Here is a 22,734-nt window from a genome sequence, read left to right on the forward strand (position 1 = left end):
TCATGCTAAAACAGCTTCACCTGCTAATTATTGCATTAATGGGAGTTTTTTTTAGTTGAAAACATCATCAGAGTTGAAGAATACTGAGTGTTTTTGTTACAAATAAGAATGAAAACCACTTCAATGTTGTAGAAAACCTTACGGTGTACGAGTATTCATATTTTTGATGACAATTTTAGGATGGAAGGAAAAAAGATGTTTTTGAAAAGATGTGAAAGATGGACATCTTTTCTAGAATGCTAAATCTTTTCTCATTTCCTTACCAGCTTTACTTCATTTTTAAAGTATCACAATAGTGCGCCCAAGTATTCCCCTTCAAGGGCATCTAGTTCTTATATTGTATTAATAAACTGTGGTATTATATGATGAAAGGACCAATCATTCATCTCTGTGCTATACGGTATATACAGGCTTGGATGTATTGTGGAGATTTAACTGTAATGTACAAATGAATGGATGACAAAGGCCAGATGTGATGTTGCCATGTGAACCATGGAAAACACTAAGAAAAAGAGAATTGGAAAAAAACAACTTGGCTCGATACAAAAACCAATCAAATTTGGAGGGTAGTTCTTTAAAAAATGGAATGTGAAGGTATAGATCGATCTTATTTTCTCAATTTTGTCTTTACATTTTAAAGACGGTGAGATGAAACAGTACAGTGGCAGAACAACAGGAAGAGTTGAAAATATTGCGCTGTTCACGCAGGTGGTATGAATATCAATATATCCAATGGAAGGTTCATAGTGTCAGTTACTTCAGAAGGTTTTTAGACACTTGAAACTTGGTGGATTTAACGGCGAGGTCTGGAAATGATAGAATTAAGGCTTTGAAAACATGTCATAATAATTCTATTTACTCTGGTTACCAGCAAGTATCAGCTGCTTTGTACTTTCCAGATTTTATCATCGCCCTCAAACACGTCGGCGCGTAGCGCCGCGCCGGAGGCCGCGGCGAGGTTCAAGGCAGAGACGCCTCATCGGCGTGCGGCTAAATTCTCCGCTTCGTTGCCTCGCTTCGCCTCGTTTCTCTCCCTCGCCATGCGTTAAGCCGTAGTGGGTCTTCACATCTATTTACGGCGGGGGGGAAAAAAATAAAAAAAAAAGCTCTGAAGCCAAGCTACAAAGGTCTACACTTGATACGGGGCCATCAATAATTAATTAGAAACATTTAAAGTTGCCCCCTTGTGGAGGCATCTCTTAGGCAAATAAGTAATTAGAATGGTTGTCCCCCATGTAATTACAGCCTGGAGTCTGTGCCGGCGCCTCATTAGCATATGAACGTGTACAGTAAATCCCATGAACTGTGAAAAGTGGGTCCACCCCGCTGTGGTGACTCCGGCACAGTTTTGGGGGCGAGGAAACGGGCAAAAGCGACCCCTCGGGGGGGGGGGGGGGGAATCAGGCCGGGGGGGAGAAGAGCGCAGAATTTAAAGCTATTGGACGGAGACGTCTCCTCGATTTGGAGTCGTTGTACTGGAGGAGGGTGGAGAAAATAGATGGTGGCAGGGGGGGGAAAATAACACCCCGCACCTGGAGACGTGTGGCACCGAGGCGGCCCTGTTGTGGGTTTGTTTCTCCCGGGCGTGGGACGGAACGGCCCGCTCCTACCTCGTACTGCGTGATGAGGCCGTTGGGCTCCACCGGCTCCTCCCACTTGAGGAAGATCATGTCGTCCAGCGGGGTGAAGGTCAGGGACTCGGGAGCGATGCCACCGGGAACTACAGCGGGGGATGAGGGAGAAAAGAAAAATCAAAAAAAAAAACAACACGCTCTGAAACAATCACTCCACTTGACTTAATGGACTCTCGTGGCGGGAACGCCAGGGGGTAAAAACACCTTTGACGGAGTGAGGAGGGACGGAGGACAAGGAGGAAACAGATAGAAGAGGAGAGGAGGGAAGGAGGAGGGAGGAGGGGTGATGAGCAGGGAAAGCGTGGACCGACTTTGCTCCCGGCCCTCGGGATGAATTGGGATTCTGGCTCCTACCGTCTGATGACGGAGCACCGCGTCTCGGAGGATGACAGTCGATTCTTCTTCTTTAGCACCTCGCTGACGGAAGAAAACCGAGTGATCCAACCTGTGAGCCGCCTCCCTGCGTTGCCCGGCTTATAATGAGATGCGTATTCCCGAACGCGCTCCACCGCTCGCTAAGCTCCGAGGAGAAACGCGGGAAAAACCTCGGCGGGCCGTCGGCTCCCGACGACTTCGCGGCAGTGGAACTGTCTGGAGACTGTTGAGAATATCAAGGTCAGGCTAACCTTGGACTCAAGTTCAGCGCTCACACCGAAGCAGTTTGAGCTTTTTATCGGGAGTCGACCTGAGAACGTTTTAATACCCCTTCAGTCGTGGACACGAGCCATATGGGAAAGCAATTTCACTGTTCGCCCTCAAGTCGTCCCAGGTGGCCGTACCTCATTTAGCTCCAGCTCCTCCAAGAGGCTAATGTCTTCATTTATTCTTGCTCAAAAAATGAAAGTTCTGAAAGATTTATGTCGGGGGAGGGAAGGGAAATATGCAAACAGCTGGCAAATAGTCAACTAGCAATGCCACCGTTTGCCTTCGGTCAAACTGAAAAATAAAAGCAATCAAAACTTCCATCTTATCAATCAGACATTTTTTTTTCTTGAAGGTTTTACATAGGAGGTTGCTTTAGCTTTTTTTCCCCCTCCAGGCAGATAGAAATAATCATGAAACTCAATGTCAACCTGTTAATATCAGGACGCTTCACCTATCAAAAAATAAAAACAAGATGGCTGACATCAATATGAGAGATTGGCTGATTAATACCCAGTTATTAGAATGTATATCATTTTCTTGAGGATCAGCAGGAACTTTTAATGCTCAACGATCAGTGAACGTCAAAAGCAACTCGCCATCATTGGAGATTTCAAGTGAAAACTCATCATTTTGGGCTTCTTTTTTTTTTTGCTTCAGAAAGGTTTTGTGTTTGCACATTTTGAAAGCGATGCCTGTTTACACGAAAACGCTGCAAACGGTGTAGTGAGCATGCTGGGCCACTGGAGCGTGCTGTTTGTTTATGGAATGAAACCACGAGCTCTAAACACCAACAATGGAACTATGCGGACATTTAAGTGCACAAGTTAGATTGTTATTAATGGGACTGTCAAAATAAAAGTACCAACGTCATGACACCACGGAGGAAACTTTGTTCTGATGGACTCGACGAAGCAGTAGATTTGCTACAGCCGCTCCAAATTGTATCTTAAGCCAAAATACATCAGTTAAAATGACTTTTACTAATTAATTCTGTGGCAGTTCCTTGTGTAAGTCTTATTTTATCTGTTTATACCTACAAGTATATTTATATCATTTGACGCCTGGTGCTTTCATCTGCTGCTGGCTGGAGTCCAGGTTCCATCTCTGTCTGACCCAAACACAATCGTCTTAATGGAAACTGGCAGGAAAACCTCCAAACGTCCAGATTCGTAGCATGACGAAGGGAATACGGGGTATTAAATATTAACCGCCTCTTTGCAAATAGTGTCATTTTCACCGTTAAGCTCTTCTCCATCCATCCATCAATCCATAGAGGCCCAGACGAGGCACGCAGTCCATCCGAATGAAATTAAATCATTAGCGATAATTAGTCGCAACTTAAGAAACTGCTGAAAGAGAAGGAGGATGTGGGCAGCCAGGCCGGAGCTCTGGAGTCCCATCGAGAGCGGCTGAACTCTGAGCTCCGTCATCAAAACCAACTGCTGAGGGACAAGCGGGACGAGGGTCGGACCTCGGGAAATTGTCTGTGAGCTGCAGGAGGTCTGGTGCCGGTTCGGACCAGGCCAAAGAGCCTGGAGCCGACTGTGACGCCAACGCTAGCTGCCTGCATTTGCATGTGGACGCCCTCACAAATCATCTGGCCCTTAAAGAGGCTGAATGTGAGAGGAAGTTGAGAGAGAGGATGGAGAGGCAGGTGGGAAGGAGAGAGAGAGGGAGGAGTCACAGGCGAGAGAGAGGATGGAGAGAGAGAGGAAAGACAGAGAGGAAGGAGAAAGAGAGGGTGGAGAGAGAGAGGGAGAGGCAGGAGAGAGAGCGGAAGGAGAGGAAGTCGAGGGAGAAGGCAATGCAGGCAAAAGAGCAGGAGGAGAGGCAGGAGAGAGAGCGGAAAGAGAGGCAGGAGAGATTGAGGAAGGAGAGAGAGGAGGGAGAGGCAGATGGAGAGGAGAGGGAGAGAGAGGGAGGAGAGAGAGAGCAAAGACAGAGAGGCAGGAGAGAGAGTGGAAGGATAGGAAGTAGAGGGAGAAGTAAATGCAGGCAAAAGAGCAGGAGGAGAGATTGAGGAAGGAGAGAGAGGAGGGAGAAGGAGACGCAGACGAAAGCGAAGGAGAGGTATGAGAGAGGAAGGAGCCTCCTCCCTCCGGCTCTGTGTCGTCCTGCCACAGTGTTAACGGGATTAAACAGTCAGCAAAACTCTTTTGAGAGGCAGGAAAGCTTCTTTAATGACTTCCTGTCGCTAATGGCGCTGTCCCACCCGCTCCTCCTCGGCCTTACTCGACTTGACTCTCCTCGCCTTGCCCTGGCCATTCTCTATGTGAGCCATTGTGTTGCTGCCGTGTTTGTTCTTTGCCTGAAAACGTAATAAGAAATATTAACAAATTAATGAATATTATTGGGAAAAACTTTCTTCAGATGTTTGCTGGAAAAAGTCAAACTTGGACTTGAGGACAGGAATCTAAACGCACGACTCCCACGCAACTCGCGCCTCCGTCCAGGCGGTCAGAGACGAGCTGCTGCTCCATCCCTCAGTCCAATCAGAGTCTCTCTCCTCGGAGGCGAAGCAGTTCACCGTTTCCACTTCGGGGGGAGAAAAGTTTGAAATGAACGTAACGTATTCTAAGTGCGATTCCGAAGCCGGGGCGGCGGGAGCGGAGAGACACGCGGTTCAGCACTGGACGTGATTTGGAGGCGCACTGTGCCAATTACAGATTCGACTAAATACTAAAAGCTGGAGACGCGCGGCTGATGGTTTTTTTTTCTCATAACGCCGATGAAAGGCGATTGTGACTGGAGATTTGAGTGCGTTTTGAAAATGATAAATATGAGCGAAGCCGCAGCAGCGCCTGGTGAATCCTGAACAGTCGAACTGGGAATTCGTCTGGAACGGTGGGATTAAGTCGGAACAACACCAGTTAGTTCTTCCCTGATCCCTCTTTTATTGTAATTTAGCGCGCCGGGAGGAATCCGCCGCGCGGATTCTACCGCAGCGTGTTGCAGGTGAAGCCAGGACTCCAGAGCCACAGATAAAAAGGAATTTCAAAAGTATCTTTCCCAGGAAAGGAGATGCAGGATATCGGATCTGAGGAGGTCGTGAGAAGAATGTTGAAAAAAAAAGAAGAAGAAGCTTGAAGTAACTGTGACAAAACCGAAGGATCAGACAGGAGAGGGAAAAAAAATAAAAAGAGAAACAAACAGAAGAGGAGAGACAGATGAAGACAGGAAGATGGATAACCCTGCATCAGTGAGTCGCCGGGTGTTTTTACTGGGCGTCCTATCGAAATTCCACTGCAGTAACAACCGTCACTCACTGGGGGAGCAGCAGTTAGAAGCTACACCTCCAGAGGTGGAGAGTTCCTTCTATTCAAATGTATTTTACAGGAAATGTAATCACTTCATACTGGAGCTGAAGCTCCCGATGAGGAAAGAATAAACACAAATGTTAATATAAGCAAGGAATAGATCGCAAAATGTCAAAAATGTTGGGAGTTCATGAGAAACAAAGTCAAACTTTATTAAACACTTTGACTTTGTTTTAACGGCCACGTCCTCCAACCGCCAAAGGCCAGCAGGACCAGGAGGCTGGTGTTAAACTACAAAGATGTCCTTATATTGTCATGTAGCCCAAGTACAGCGACATCAACTGCAACAACTGGTGTCAAATTACCAATAACCGTTCACTCAGAACAATTATCCACCAGCTGATAACAGCAGGATGGTGAGTCTGGTGTCAAATGACAAAGGGTGAGGGTAAATCTTTTGCATGAGCTTACAAACACATCATCAAAGCACAATTGCTGCTGGTGACAAATTACAATGGTATTTTGCCCCAATAATGCAACATTTCAATGGAGATGTCCCTACATCGTCGTCTTGTCCAAACATGGCAAGAAGTGCAACGTTAAGCTGGTGTCAAATTACAACACTCGCTCACTCACATCACTTACATGCAAGCTGATGAGGCTGGTGTCAAATTCCAATGTGTCATTTGCAGCAACGATCAGATGTCCTTATATGGTCATCCTGTTGCACAGGGACAAGTGCAACATTAAGCTGGTGTCAAATTACAACACTCACTCGCACCACTTATAGATGCAAGATGACGAGGCTGGTGTCAAATTACAATGGTAATTTGCTCCAGTTTTAACACCTCCTCCACAAAGGCCGTGAATCTCACTCGTTATAAACATTCTAGGCATGAAAAACATGCACACTGCTGATCCTAGTGCCAAATTACACCTCGTCCAAAAACCCTGCTCCTGCATTTATTCACACTTTTTGTGTGCTTTGCAGCCGTTCCTAGCTTCGGGGGTCGTAGCACGCTTCAGAGCTAAACTCCAAAAGGTGACAGGCTACAGCTTCTGAGATACTGAGACTCACACACCACATGTGGTTTCTTTTCCCTCCTCTAACCCTGAGAACCATCGGTTCTGGACCTTTAACATGTCCACATGTGGTAAGCTTGGTAGAAAAAAAACCCCAGAAAAGTGAACCGGCATTTACTTTCTGTCCAGAGAGGTTATGTGGAGGGCTTCCCCTTTTTGTTTGTGAAGTCACGCTGTGACATGAACAGCCGAATCTATTCTCCGGCAATATCAAAACTTCTCCGGGGCTGTCGGTTCCCCTCAGCGGAGGAGGCGAGAGCTGAGGTAGGCAAAGCGGACCCTGGAAGGCAGAAAAGGGAAAAACAAAAAGAAAGAAAAAAAAAAAAAGAAAAACTCTTGCTGTATCCATGAATCCTGACAGCACAAATCTGCTTCCTCCGAGCGGCGCGGGGAAGAAAGTGCTCGACTGGTGCGTTTGATTGTGGAGCCCGATAGGAAACAGGCGGGAGGAGCTGTCGCCGGCTGCGGCTCAATTACTGTAGTTGTGAAGGTGATGGCAGCTCTGGGAGGGGGGAGGGGGGGGGGGGGGGGGTGGGCTGTCAGACTGACACTCCCAAGCTCAAATGCAAAACTTTCCATTGGTGCTGACATTCAAAATATCAAGTCGACAGAGAAAGAGGCAAAGAAGAAGAAAAAAAAAAAAACAATCGCACCTGTTTTATTTTGGTTGTTTGTTTGTTTGTTTTTTCGTCCTGGCATAAATATTTTACACTCACGATTCCAAACCCGAATTAATAAATAAAATCATAGCATCTTTCTGCATCGTATATGTTAGTCAGTTGTCGTAAAAGCAACATTTCCCAACAACTACGTGTGTTGGTAGATAATTAAACGGTTTTTAGGTAAAGTCGGTCATATTTCTGGTTCAGAACAATAAGAGATTAAAAATCACCACAAAAACAAGATTAGAGCATTATTCCAAAAGCTGCTGAGCGCAAACTTCATCAGCCATCGTCGACCCGGTGTTACCGTTGTGTACCACAAGGTGGCGTCTGGAGCACGCACTGGCAGCCTTCACTTTATTTTGCACCAGAATGGTTTCGTTAAAAGTAGCTTTGTGTTGAGATTGTTGTTATTTACAGTGGAAACGTTTTTGGTTTTGTGAGAATAGAGACGTTTTCTTTTCATTTACAATGAAGAAAATGTTAAAATTTAAAGGTTACTAAAGCGTCACGTTACCAGTCCAAGATGAAATTGGGCTGAACTATAATATGTTCGACACCGCTGCTCTGACATCTGAGCAAACGGTCAAGTTGGATGATGGATTTATGTGTTTTTGTTTTGACCTGCTGGTCGTTATTGACGAGAGACTTCCAAACGATCAGTCCATGTCAGAAAGGTTGGAAACCTTCAGACTTTACAACATTAGGATTACAAACGTTTGGGACCTGAGATCTGCCGAAACTAAGACCTTGCGTCTGCCGAACCGACCCGAACATGTCATAACATGGAAAGTTTAGGACATTTAAAAGCCGTACAGAGAAAATGTTCTATCATTGGATGAGACGCTCGCGCTTCACTCTCCAGGTGAAACATGTCCCCGAGGGGCATTCAATTACAGTTCTACACCTTCTGCTCCGTCACAATAGGAGTTTGACCTTCTACACTCCCACTCTCTGGGAATTTGCATTAGAATGTGCTTAATCTGCTGATGTGCACAGGAAAAAATATTAATACAAAGATAAGCATAATCATTTTACCATTTCGCCGGCGGCCATGGGCCCAACTGATTAATGTTCCACTGGTCTCCATTTAAAAGGCTGATCTTCCATTTAGTTGCGCTGATCCAGCTTATTTTGTGAGTCAATATTTGTGCTTTTTTATTTTTTTCCCCCTTCCTTCGCCCCGGATGACTAAATGCCCGGATTTGAATAAGCAGTGCACAATAATTATCTGAGCATGAAGGAGCGGCCGCAAACTCAAGAAGTTCAGAAGCCGGAGCTGAGTAAGTATGACAACAAAGGGCTTCATTGCACACGTGAAAAAAAGAAAACACAACATAGCTGTCCTCCCCCCCGTTCGGGCAAAGCCCACAGTGGCGGAGGAAGAGTTAAGAGGAGCACTCACTGTCTTCTTCGGTCTGGAAGGTGACCTCCCGGCTCTCCTTCTTGCCCTCGGGGTTGGCCAGCGCCAGGCGGACGTGGACGGCGCGGAACGGCGGCAGGTCGCGCAGCGTGAAGTGGGAGGTGTTGCGCTCCACCGACAGGCACTCCCTGACGGTGGCGTTGTTGCCGCCGCTCCCGCCCGTCGGCATGGAGTAGCGGTAGCACAGGGACAGGGTGTAGGTGTGGCAGCGGGTCAGGTTGTAGCCCAGCGGCTCCCACTGGAGGGCCAGCTGCCGCGGCTGGATCTCCGCCGCCGTCAGGCCTCGCAAGGCGCGCATGGGCTCTGGAGGGGACGGAGGGTGGAGTCAGTCACACTGAGGAAATGCAAAGAACTGGGGATACAGCAAGTAACTTGTATTGGGTCTGTGTACTCGTACTCGTATGAAGTATAGATTAGGCTTCGTGGCATTCATTAAATGGGTCATATTATGCTAAATTCACTTCACTAAAGTTTTTCCAACAGTAATCAACCAGTAATCAAACAGTAATCTCCCTGGCTTGTTTCAGTTTTTAAAAAGTGTGTTGCTCCAACCAGCCAATCAGAAATCAAACCCTATATAGTGTCATCGGGGGTTTAGCCAATCACAATCAAGGTAAGCGCCTCCCCTTTGACTCCTCCCACAATTAGCCAGCTCTGCTCTGGCACATGGCACCACCAGAGGAAGTACTTCCTCCTCTTCCCAAGATGGGCATGTGTGGGCGGAGCCAGTCCAGCTCACACAGACACAGCAGATTCTGAATGCAGCTCCTAGGATCCAATATTCAAATGGTGGAAAATCAAGGAAAAGCTATAAACTCTGAATAAAACATTTTTGGACTGACGAAACCATGTGAAAGTGTTGAAAAGTTGGAAAAGAGGAGATCTCTCATATCTGTACTCGGTATCGGCAAGTAGCTAAAGGTTAGTACTTGTTCTTCTACTGGTCCTTTAAAAAAAGTGGTATCTATTGTCTATCGGTGCATCTCTACAGAAAGCAGCTTTTTAACAATGGCAATTTTAACAATTGGAACAATGACTCCATCCAGTTTATCTGCCACGTTTCATAAACAGGTTGACTGTGTATCAGTTCAGAACCAGATTAAAAAAATATTGATTCTTGAGTGCATCACTCAAGAATGTGCACAATTCTAAAACTATCGTCTTTAAAAGGTTCAAACCAGCAACCTGCCACTCTGGAGCCACATGTGTAACGGCTCCCCGAAGCTGTCAGAAAATGTAGTATTTAAAAAGTTCTCTTCATTTTGTTTGCAAATCTTACAGTTTTCTGAAAGGACTTTTATCTTCTGGCTAAAAAAAAAAAAAAAAGCTGGAAAAGGTAGAGCAGCCAAACTGGCTATAATCTAATCAGCAACAACAAAATAAACATCTCAGACAATGGCAAACAAACATTCTAAAATGCCGCTAATCAGTACAAAAAAGAAAGAAAAAAACAGACAAAACAAAACATTTAATATCAAAAATAGCTTAAAACAGATGAAAAAACTTACAAAAGTAGCCCCAAATGAAACAGTCAAATCAGCCACAACTAAAATGTTGTTTTTTTAAATAACAACAACAATAAAACATTAAAATTATGCCAAAATATAAATATTTGACATTCTTAATTGTAGCCATGGGGGAAAAAAAAGTGTTTCATCAAAAAGTTAAACATCGCGGCTCCAGACTAAATTAGCAAAAGTGTCTCTTTTGGTCTTAAAGGGTACAAACTCCTGGATTAAACACACGATATTTAAAAATAAAAATGGGGATTTTCCCTCTTAAATGATTAAAAAATTCTAAAACCTCTTAAAACCACTATTATTTCATTTGTTTCTTTCGATGATTTTCTTCATTTCTTTGCTTGACTCGCTGGAAAAAAAAGGACCACAGACCAACTTTCAAGGAAACAGAAGTGAATTGAGAACTTTTCCGGTCGTAGTTATTAGTAGTTGATGGATTCAAGGCCGCCGCCTCGTCAGTCCGGGTCGTCTTGGGTTGACGTCGGATCGATGGGAAGACTGTTGCTGCGTTTGCAGTCGGGGGAGTTTTGTGTTGTTCTCTCATGAAGGATTTGCTCATAGATTTCCACTCTGGCCTCCTCTAATAGTCACGAGCTCTATGCAGAAAAGAGTGGTGTTATCTGGATCCCAGTGGAGTTTCTCGGGAGGAACGTCGGTTCTGCGCCGAGGAACTTCCAGGGATGAAAGTAGAAACACCGTGATGCTATTTAGACTGCACATGTTAAAGCCTCTTTTGAGATTTTCTGGGCTTAACCAGTTGGGAGGAGACCCAAAGGGGGAGACCATGAGTATGCTGGGAGACCCGTGAGGGCATCGCCATGGAAACGCAACTGGACGCTGATAAGAGGGGAAGGGAAACTGAGGAGACGGACAGAGAGCCATGGTTAATTTATTTCTAGTTTGAGGGGGCGAGTTGCAATTCTCTGCTCAAGCTCAATTTCCTGATTCCTGCTGACAAGACAAATGTACTTTTATTTTTTTACCTGAAAACCTCTTCTGGTGGAGCTTGAAAGAGAAATTCTGATGTGGATAGGAAGGCAGCAACAGTTGCAGCAGACTTTACAGACTTCCTCTGTGAGGTTAGCGAGGGGTGAATCAAGCAAAAAAAAATAAAAAATAAAAAACTGCTTTAGGAAGTGTGACAGTGATCTGCACTGCGCACAGCCCCGCTGAAGAATCGGACGGTGTCTAATTGCTGGTGTCATGTGTGAACGCCAGGCCTCCATGTCCCTGTCACGAGGGATTTGGAGTTTTGAGCGCACGCAGGGGGTGTCCGTGTCCACCAGCCAGGCCTGGATCGCCAAGTGTCCTCACCGAGACTTCAGACTCGCCCAGACGAGGACGGCGGCGCAAAGTCGAAAACTGCTGGGGGGGGGGGGAGCGGAGCGACGGCTGCGCTAAACATAGATCAGACGCTGTTGCGTAAACGGATGAAGCAATGTCACGGAGGAGACTTTGAGGGGATGGAGGCGAGACAGAAGGAAAATGTCCCCGGAGACCTTGCTGATTCCGAAAGGCGCCTTGCTCGCTTCCCAAAAGGGCAAAATGTGGCGAGGTCAGATTGATTTGCGCCCCACCGGTTGATACGAGGGAGGGAAAAAATCCCCAAAAGAAACACCAGTGGAACAGCGATCAATCAATCACGCCAGAACAATTTAATTCCACCAAATAGTGTGGCGTCCATCATGTCCGAGGAAGAAGCCGCCTCGGATCAGATTCCCTAACGACGTCAAGGCCGCTGTCGTGGTCTTATCCCGCTAAAAATCAGGTCTGCCGCCAGAAGCCGGCCGGACTGAGCGCTCGCTCTCGGCGAGCAGACGCCATTACTCATCATTACAGCGGCAGCGTGGCAGACTCCTCCGTCCTGTCCTCTGTACCAGCACCGTCCTCCAGCAAGCCTGCCCCCGAATCGACATTCCGCTTGATTAGCCTAATCACAGGGATTAGCCAGAGGCAGGGGGGGGGGGGGGGGGGAGATGATGGCGAGGGTGGGAAGGGGGGGGGTGCGAGGGAATGAGTGCTGGAAGAGGAAGCGATGGATTGGGAGGGGAGGGTGGCGTGCAGAGTCCTCTGTGGTTCCGCACATTTCCTTTCATCCTGCTCTGGTTCAGCAGCTGCCTCAGCGGGCCGCCACGCTGAACCGATGACATCACCGTCGACCTCACACCCCAACTCTCGCCTGTGGGTTCTGAAACGCTCGCACTCTTGTTTGATATTCTTGTTTGCTCTGTTCAGTGCCCACGGTTTCCCCTCTGCAGTGGTCGTCGTGGTCACGTCGCCCTCACGGTGCTTCTTCCTTCACGTGTTGGGAAACGGAACATTTGACTGTCTTTATCTTCATCTCGTGGTACAAAGGTACAAATAAACGTTTCTGCTGAAACATTCAATCAGTACAATGTCTTGGCCCACCATTGGGGATGCTTGCCGAATTCAGTACGTTTATAGGTGCGCAGACTGACGTAAAAAACAAACGGTCAGTCGCCGCGAGTTCAGACAACGCTTGAGAGGCTCCGCTTTTCAAAACGTGACGCAGGTTACGCTCGCTGAAATATTTGTGACGCAAAGTGCAAGGGCCAGCAGTGGGAATACTTTTGTTCTGAGGAAGATCCTGGTTAAACACAAGCTTGTTTCTCAACAATGAAGACGACACAATTAGACAGCTTCAGATCTACCGTCGCAGATCTACAATTATGGAGATATTTGTGAGACAACCGCCATGTTGCAATAGAAACAGCTGGATGTTGTTTTGATATGTTTGTTAATGTTTACATATTGAGAAATGAATATGTTACACTGGAAAATGTAACAGATTTCATGATCACATAAACACGCAAAAGTACTGGAAACTGTTATCGTTGAGTACCGGTATATCGACTCCCGGGTATCGGGTATCGATTGAAATCTGAAAAGTAGCCATCCCTAACTCGCATTTAACGTCATTCCTGTTTTCACCTTGAAGCAAAGAGCTTCTATCACTGTCATATTTACATTACTTTGTATTTGAACTGCAATACTGGACTGGCTCACCACTTCCTCTAGTGGCACAAGGTGGAATTGACCCCACGTCTCCTGATGTTTCCACTTGCTGTTTTCTTTCTTCCTTATTGTTGGATAAAAGACAAATTAAACTAGAAGGAATCACTCCACCATCTATGGTGCAATGCAGGACAATACAGCAAGTATTGCCGTTCAGCCACTGGAGTAAGACGGTCCTACACTGCTTGAGCAAGACGACGCACATTTCATTTTGGACCTTCTTGACGTGGACTTTACATGTTTAGCGACAGAAACGCCACAGGTTCAATTCAATTCTACCCAACATCGATCACTACACTCAACTCAGAAATCACGTTTCAATAGTGATTATAAAACTTCACAATGGAACAGACGTGCCCATAATATGTCTTTATGACTTATTAATATGTCCTGAAGACACGACAAGATGTTAAGACGTGCAAAAGGAGAAGCAATTCAACTTAGAAAGCAGCTTCAGACTCTGCTTTCTAGAACTGGAGCGGTCTAACCTATAGGAGACATTCTACTTTTGTAATGTGGGAGGAAAACTTCCCAGAAGAGAAATAAAAGAAAAGAAATTAAATGTAAAAAAAATGATGATTAAGGTGAAGCACATCACGGCTTTCATTTTTACGACCATTTAATTAACTTGACTGACAAAAATGCATAACAGCTGGTTGGGACTTGCAGCGGAAAAAACAGACGTAATGGAGTGTAGGTAGTAAAAGCGCTGTCATTACTGCCACACTGACTTATTCGGGGAAGACATGCACCAGCGAGACTTTTCAAAAATGCAGATGTAGTTACATTGAGTGTGACCAGGAGGTTGGTGGCTTTCTGAGGGTTTTCTTTTCCCCGTTTCCTTTGACGTAGTAAAATGTTCTGACGGCAACAAAACTCACTCAGAACGTCACTGCGGCGCCCGTCGTTAATTCTCTGACTGTTGCTGGGAGTGTGACGAAATCTCATCACACGAGTCGGTCGATGATCTAAACCAGTGTTTTTCAACCTTTTTGAGCCAAGGCACACTTTTTTGTTTTTGAAAACTCTGGAGGCACACCACCACCACCCGGAAATGTTAAAATGTGAAACTCTGTAGCCTCTATTAACAATATAAAGTCGTTCTCATCAAAGTTTTATCAACAGGAATCAAATAAATACAGAAAAAAAGTATTTCCCAATTTCTTTTTTTTTATTTTGACTCCCTCAGTGTGAAACCTGGACCTGATGGATGAAGAGCTGAGATCCTGGTTCACATTCTTCCTTTTCTAAAAAGGAGGTGGAGATTAACCAGACTGACGTCTGTCAGTTTCCATTTCACCGGCAACGTTCTGCGCTGCCATCTAGTGGCGAAGAGTATTTATACATGATTACTCTTCAACACACTTGCTCTCACAGCTGACAGCGGCTGAGAGCAAATGATTTTTAGAAAAAAATGTGAAATTGGATAATTTCCCACGGCACACCTGACTAGATCTCGCGGAAACACCAGTGTGCCGCGGCACAGTGGTTGAAAAACACTTCTCTAAGCGACTTCACGCGACGGGGAAATGGAAACCACAAACAGACAGACAATACTTCAGCAATTAGTTCTAAAGGCGAGAAAACGGAGCATGTTTCCCTTTCTTTCAGCCTTCATTCAAAATCAATGGGTTTATAGACATTTTGGGTGGATTATGAAATATTGCTTATTTACACCGTCACCATTCAACAACAACAAACACTGTCACACAAAAATGAGATAAAACAACTGTTTGTTTTTACAGAAATAAAGATTGAACCATTATCCTTCCCATCGCTCCATACCACATTTTGAATTGGGCGTGAGAGATTTTTAAGGACGTAATTTACCGCGCAGCCCTACTTCTTATAACCTGAAACCAAATACTCCACATAGGATATTCCGGGCTTCAAGTTCTTAATGAGTTCTTAAAGTGGCTCGACGGCAGTACAGAACCTGTGTCTTTGAAAACCGTCTTCAGTTCCAGTAACAATTATTTCATCACATGCAACTCCGCCGAAGCCTATTCTTAGAACTTGTACTTTTCACTGTGGCAACTCGATTCCGCCGTGAAGAAATGTAGTTGACACTTGTGAAGGTTATGTTGCTGAATAAAATGCCAAAGTTAGTGACGAAACTCTCCAGCAAAGTGAAAACCCCGATGCTCGATTGTGGCTCCTCCATTACGAGTTGTAATACAAACTCTGTGATGAAATGCATCGGATGTGATCCGGAAAGGAGATTTGAAGTTGCCATGTAAATGTGAAACTTTTTCAAAACGAAAACACAAACACGATATTGTCACCTAAAGTTAATTGGTTTAGCACTTGAACTGCCGCCCTCCCTCAACAATGGCCTCATGGGATTGAAATCCTCCTCCTCCTCCTCCTCCTCTTCCTCCTCCTCCTCCTCTGCAGGGATGAAATGTCCCACTCGGCGAGTGTCCGAAAAGAAAAAGGCCCGTCTTGCTAGAAGAAATGGCTCGGTGTGACACGTCAGGTGGACAAATTCATACGTCGTTTTGGTGTCGTGAGGCCTGCGCTGGTCTGCCGCCTCCTCCCCGGGCGAGCGGATGAAAGCGGGTGGCAGGTGACGGGGACGTCACGCTGCCTCCTTGACAGGAGCGGCGGGGTGTCCCCACGTAGACGAGCGGCCGCCGCGGCTAAAAAACCCTAAATGAGAGGTAATGGGCGGAGCCCGCCTTCCGCCGCGATGATATGTAACCATTAAAAGCACTTAGATATGCTGCGATCGCTCTTGGGGGCGCCCGCCACCCCGGGGAGCACAGCTTCATCCACGTTCCCTCTCTTTCAAGAGAGTCAGCTTTCATTAATTAACCCCCCCCCCCCCCATTCATGTCTAACTATGTGTTTTCATTACGGAGATTCCACGAGGACAAATTGAAACCATCCAACGGCGCAAAGGCAAGAAACGCGCCTTCTGATGTCGGAGGCTGCGGGCAAAATACAAGCTGTTTGGCGTCACAGCAGCTTGAAGTCGGAGCGAATATCTGAGCATCAGAGCAAGAAGAGACTCCGAAAAACGGGCTTGTGTGTTTCTGCGCCGCTTTCCTCCGGGACTCGCGGCGCCGCCGCCACCATCAAAACTCACATGGGCGCTTACGGTTGTGCGTCCTCTGGCGTTTTGAAAGTGACAAGTGGCGGCGGCGTAATGCGACGAGCGCCAAACATCTTCGTCATGTTCAAATGGAGCCTGATGAATATCGTGAACTCGTAAAAGAAAATTTCACCCAAAGACATTTAATCGTTGGTCAACTGGGAATAAAACTCACGGTGGCCAAGTGGGACGTTTACTTGAAGACTCGTATTCGACTTCTATATTCATGTTTGTAGTTATAAAGTCGTAATAACAATCCAACTTGGTTGTCTGTCTGCACAAACGTCGCTGTACTCCCATTGTTAACGTTTAGATTGTTCTCTGTGTGCATGTGTGTGGATTCATTAAAAAAAACAAGTAACAGCACCACCTGGTGGCCTGGTAGGTTAACTACAAGGTTTTTCTAATGTTTCTGCTGTTTCCATCAAGCCACACACAACAATTATACAAAGTATAATGTGCGGTGAAACGCTTTAAATGTATGTTCTTCACTTTAAACACGTTTTTTTGGGTGAATGGAAGGACAAAATTAAAAATCTACAACTGACAATAATAACAAAAAACACATTATGTGACAAATAAAACTAAGGCACATGAAAGATAAAGATAAATAGACATGATTTTCAACACACTGCTGTGTGAAAATTTACATTTTCTAAAGTAGAAATGTATAAAAGCTGCGCTTTCAGTTGAAACGTTGTGCAAAAGGGGCCTGGATGTACTTTTGTTGAGTCTCTGTCCCTGAGTAAAACATCAGCGCCGTCACCTTGGTGGTTCTGTCCCGTCCTTACCTTTTAAATATGCAATTCAACCCAAAGCGCGACGACAAGATCACCACCCAGAGTGGGACTAAAATGTGCTGCTGATCTGTTTTTTTAGTTCCTTTCCTCGTTTCTATGTGGAGAGAGAACTCCGGCACCATCCATCACGCAGTGTACATTCCTTTTTGAGAGAGCGTGGGCGTCACCGATTTGGCCTCCTTTATTTTTGCCCGCATTTTTTTTTCCTTCATACTCTTATCAGCCGTCAACGCTTAAAAAAAAAAAAAAAGCCCGGCTGGCTGGGAGAAACTCCACTTCACACCGTGACCTTGGACTTACTTCTTTCCGAAAGCAGCATCTGTTGTTGAGTGGCGTCGAATCAAGCGGCGGGCGGGTGTTTTTTTAAGCGAGTGTGTCAGAAAGAGGTATTGTGTATTCACATGCAAATTCTGCCAGCCTGGGTCAACCCGAGAGATTTTATTCCATAACTCAAGCCTCCTGAATGGACCTCACTTCTTTTTGTTGCCACGTTAATGCAAACTAAACACAGTTTTGGTTCTGAACAAATTATGGTTGAGTTTTTTTAAATGCATTATATAACCATAGGAAGAAGAAAAAAAAGGACTTTGGCCACACCTGCACACTTTGTCCGGCTGACAAGCGGTGGTCCCGGCGCCCCGGTGCCGCCGTCGCCCGGCCGGGTGAGCAGCACGCTGATGCGGTACTCCGTGTCCGGCTCCAGGTGCCACACCTTGTAGGTGAGCGAGCTCACGCCGTGGGTCTCCGTCCACATGGACTGGCTGGCCCGGTACTGGATCTCCCGCCGGATGACCGGCCCGTCCCCGACGATGGAGTTGGTGTTGAGCTGGATGATCAGGTAGGTGGGGCCCGCCCGCAGGAGCTGGGGGGGCGCGATCGGCGTCGGGGGCACTGCGGGGAGAGAAACACTTTGGGTGTCAAACTCTTAAATTTAAAGACGCCGCGATAAAACTGAGATCTGTGGGTTTGGTTGGTCGAGTGGAACTCTCGTGGCTGCTGCCGCCATTGGTGTGTGTGTGAATGTGATTAAAGGTGTGAAGGTGAAATCCAGTCACCATTTAATTTGATACCAGACACAGTTTATATACCCGATGTACTTCCAAGTAAATCAGTCCCGCACTCATTTTACGGAATATATGTAATTTGTCAATTTTTTTTAATTTATATTGTGCTTTATACATTGTATTGCTTGTGACCTGCCTCAGTACGACACATGTAAATTAGCGGTGTTGCTATAATCTGTCACATTTACAATTTGTATGCAGTTTGAAAGAAACGGTTGCTTCTATAAATGTTGACTTTTGTAATAAAATTCTTCAATGCACTTTGTAATAACTTGTTACATATTGCAACAGTTATTACAATTCCTTTAGAATATAAATGTATAAATGTAATAATTTAGTGCATTATGTAATAAATTACACCCTTTATTAGGTATACATGGTTCTATGTTCAATAAAGATTCAGTTGCACGAGAATTATACGCCAGTTGTTGCTTGATCTCACATCCTGCCAGCATAGCAGTGGTGGAACGCAGGGATCGAAATCAGTATGTATTAATGTATTACATATTGCACCATTATTACATAATATGGTGCAGCAGACCTTCAACACAGAATAGGTAAAATACCTCTGAGCTTATCTGCACAACCACTGTTTTCAAATCCTGCCCTGTGGTGTCTTTAATACTAATTGAAATTAAATACACATTCATTTATTCAATCATTTAAAAAGGTGTTTTTTATTTATTTATTTATTTATTTATATAAAAGCTTTTGTAGTCCAGCACAATAAAGACTGATCGCCATGCAGACACCAGCCTTATTACAACGTACAATGCAATCCAGCATTTCCTCAAATGAACTCGTTTATAATATTTACTCCAAAAAGTGAGAGAAAACCAAAAATGTGTCTTGGTTTGCAGGAAGGTGTTTGACACTGGATTTGCCTGGTGATGGATGTTGTTTATTCAGACATTCAGGACTTCTGTCTTCTTCACACGGATCTTACAGCCTGATAGTGGAGATGCTGATGGCTGCGTGAGACGAGTTTGCACGTTTACTTTTTCCATTTTCCAACACAGAAGTGTAGAAGCAAGCGCCTGAATACAAGTATTGGCAAGACAAATGCACTTTCCACATTTTAAAATGTACTTAAAGTTGCGTAAATTACAAAAATGCTTCACTGCGGGGAAGTTACTTTTTTTTTTTTACTTCCACCGCGGCATTTAATATGCTCAACCTTGCCTTCTGAATACGAGAGAAGTACAATTAACATGTATAATACTCTTAAACATCCCCGATTTGGTTTCAAAGTGATTTGAAAGAAAGTTGCAAATAAATAAGTTGCCGTCCTTGAAAACCGTCGAGGCGACGCGGCAGCAAAAGACCAGAATGGGGCGAGCGAAGAAGTCAAGGAGTTCTGTCATGGAGTTTCTCTCTTCTTTTTCTTTTTTTTTTTTTTTTTTCTCTTCGTGTTTTACAGTTTCAATAACATTATTTCTGCTCTGCTGGAGCATTGAGTCATAAAAGTCTTTTAATCACATCAGGACGAGGCGAGCGACAAGCAGAGCGACGGCGCGAGAGAAGCTCTTGAAAAATCGCCATTTTCACCCTAATGACGCTGAATAAGAGCTTATTTGCATGAATAATTGCATCACTAATTCTGTCCTCCCTCCGCACATAAAAAAAAAAAAGCCTTGATGGATAATGTGACCCGATCAGGCACCAAATGAATTCCTGGCGCTGCTGCTGGGGGTGAGGATGGGAGGCTGCCTGACTGATCTATTGAGCGGTGAATACACCTGCCTGCACTGCTTTTTATGGCGCGATTTATAGAGACGTGAAGCAGGAGAAGGGGTTTCGCTGGGCGGATTCGACATCTTTTAAAAAAAAAAGCAGATGTTGACGTTGTTTCCGCGCCGCCCGGCTCCCAACCACACACTGAGTTATCAAAACGCTCGCCAATTAGCCGGCGCCTTCCAGCTTTGATTCATTTAAATCCGCACAGGAGAGACCCAACACTATCGGTTATAGATGAGTTTTAACTTCTTTTTTTTTTTTTGGTGACCTTTTAATCTTTAGCTCATTACTCGTTCTCAGCTGGAAGCGCTTATAAGAGGAGTCTTTTTAGGCGATCGTAGAAAACCTCTTTGTTGGCATCCACACCCTACTTCCAATGACTGTGTGACTTTTTAATGAAGAAAACTATACGCCTCTCATTTTTAATCATCATTTTCTTGGAATTTAACATCTGCTTAGACCACAAGCAGCCCAATGTCATCTTGAGTGGCCGGACGTGGAAAATAGTGCCTTAATAATGGTCTTTTGAAGAAGATTTCTTTCTTAATATACAAAATGTACACGATGAAAATCTGTATTTTTTTTTTTACAATTTCACAATTACAATCCAATCCAATCCACTTTATTTATATAGCACATGTAAACAACAAAGCGTTTCCAAAGTGCTGCACATGAGACTGCACATAAAAACAATAAAACTAAAACAATGCAAATTAGCTCCAACACTAAATAAGTATAAAACCAACAATGGGGAACTAGAAGGGGCACATTTGTTATCACACAAGATAGCCGGCAGCTCGGCTCAATGCTAACCAGGTAGGTCAGGTAGCAACATCACTGAGCGGGGAGCGTCTCTATGGCAACAGATGCTGATCTCCCTTGACCTCATCCACTTTGTGCGGGGTCTCTTTTCACAGTTTTAATGGGATATATTTGGAAACGGTTCAGCGTTTATTGTCCCAAAATCTAATTGGTTGGTCCTTGGATGATGGCAGATCATCCCCGCTGATTTTACGCCATTCGAGTTATTAGTGTTTGCAAAAAGTTGGTCAATTGAATACAGATAAATAATTACATCCCAGACGAAAACATAATCTCGGCCAACTTTGTTTGTCGCTCAACTTTCTTGACGGAGGTGATTACCAAGGTGTCAATGTAAATCCAGTTTTAATGGAAACTTCTGGTGCAAAATATAGTGAATTGTCAGGAAAAAAAACTACTTTTGAGGTCAAAATGAGTTTGCTAACGTTCATGGCAGCATCACTGACATGTCAGCTCAGGGCTCCGTGTTGTGTTGTGTCCACTACTCTTGAGGAATTTGTTTAAAAAAATAAATAAAAATGTTTTGGTGGATTGCAGCTTCTCGTGGTTCTTACGTCCAACACCTCTGGTTTAAAGAGCGTCATTTCTTGCATTTGACATGGCAACATTTTGAAAACGATGTCCATTCTCATGCTGGACCACTAGAGGGTGCTAGTGGGAGAATAGAACACCGTAAACATAAACATCAAAGCTCTTTTAAAAATGTCGTTATTGTTTTGGTCCACCTCCGGTCAAAAATGTGTCTTCTAACATCGTCCAGAAGCTGCTGGACTAAATGTTCACTTTATTGGATTCACATTCCTCCGTTCACGCAGACGGAGCATTTTCAAAAATGTTGCGTCTTCAAGTGTCGGGTAAACGGACGAAACGCTACGACGGCTTCCTGTTTTCCCTTGTCGTGTAAATGAAGCATCGCGTTTACTAATTCACAGCAGGTAGGTTTAGTCCCACCACTTGAAATACAAACGTGGTACAAAGCGCTGGAGACCAAATGAAACTACAATGAAAACCTCACTGACATCTCAGCTTTATAAATAATCCTGTCAGCGGTAAACGAAGCCACGATGCAATGCAGCTTTTTTATTTATTCATTGCAACGTTATTGGAGATTTCATGGAGCACAGTTTCCCAGACTGTGGGGGAAACTGGTGGGGAAAAAAACCAGTGAATGTGTGAGGATCCACTTAAATATGATTCTAATCATGATAACATGGAGACCAAAAAAATTAATAAATCATTAAATTGATTTACCAGGAAATCAAAGGGCAGAATCAAAGCTTTTGGACCTGGAGTCTGATTCTAAATCCTCTCCTGCTTGGAGCAAAGACGGTCAGAGAGAAGTGGGGCGCAGATCTTCAGCTCCAGGAGAGACAGAGAAGGTCGGGTGTGCCGAGTGAGGCAAAACCTTCAGGAGCAAGTAATGAACATTTAAAATGCCCCGCGAAGGTCGCAGGTAATGCGAGGCGGCCAGAACGGGAGGGGATACGGCAGCGTTTCGCCGTCCTGGCTTTCAGCCGTACTTTGTACACTTTTGTAATGTGTTCTTGTTTGCGCGCTGTGGAAAAAGCTGCCGGGCGGAGAGAAGCTGTACAAAGTCATTAGAGAGCAGGAGAAAACACACTGTTGAGAGCAGAATTGTAATCCTTCATTTTCGGGCACATTTACGAAGGTTTCATGACCTCGAACAGCAGCTGCTGTACTGGATGCTGCTACGCGCTGGGAAACACAACCCCAGGGACGCAATCAAGCCTTAACGGAGCCCGATAACAGCTGCAAATTATCACTTTTAGCTGTAATGTCGCCAGTTGTAAAACTCTACAGATGCAAAAACATAACCCCACCAGACCGCGTGCGCCATTTTAGGTGAAAATGCAGAAGCTCCCGTTGCGTTTCAGGGGTCTGTTTACATGACAACGGTAATCAGAGCCACTGGAAATGTAACTTTTGGTATATT

At 44.9% G+C, this 22,734-nt stretch overlaps 1 protein-coding gene across 1 annotated transcript in view; it reads right to left on the bottom strand.

Annotated features, from left to right (window-relative positions):
* Positions 1–22,734, bottom strand: part of ptprua (protein tyrosine phosphatase receptor type Ua) — a gene marked incomplete at its 5' end in the record, with an annotated part of 259,054 nt that overhangs the window by 78,063 nt on the left and 158,257 nt on the right. Inside the window, 3 exons of the mRNA XM_080516344.1 lie at positions 1,611–1,720; positions 8,687–9,007; positions 17,755–18,048. Coding sequence (XP_080372470.1) covers positions 1,611–1,720; positions 8,687–9,007; positions 17,755–18,048 — 725 coding nt within the window. The remainder of the gene's footprint in view (positions 1–1,610; positions 1,721–8,686; positions 9,008–17,754; positions 18,049–22,734) is intronic.

Source organism: Blennius ocellaris, assembly GCF_963422515.1.
Source record: "Blennius ocellaris genome assembly, chromosome: 20".
Lineage (NCBI taxonomy): Eukaryota > Metazoa > Chordata > Actinopteri > Blenniiformes > Blenniidae > Blennius > Blennius ocellaris.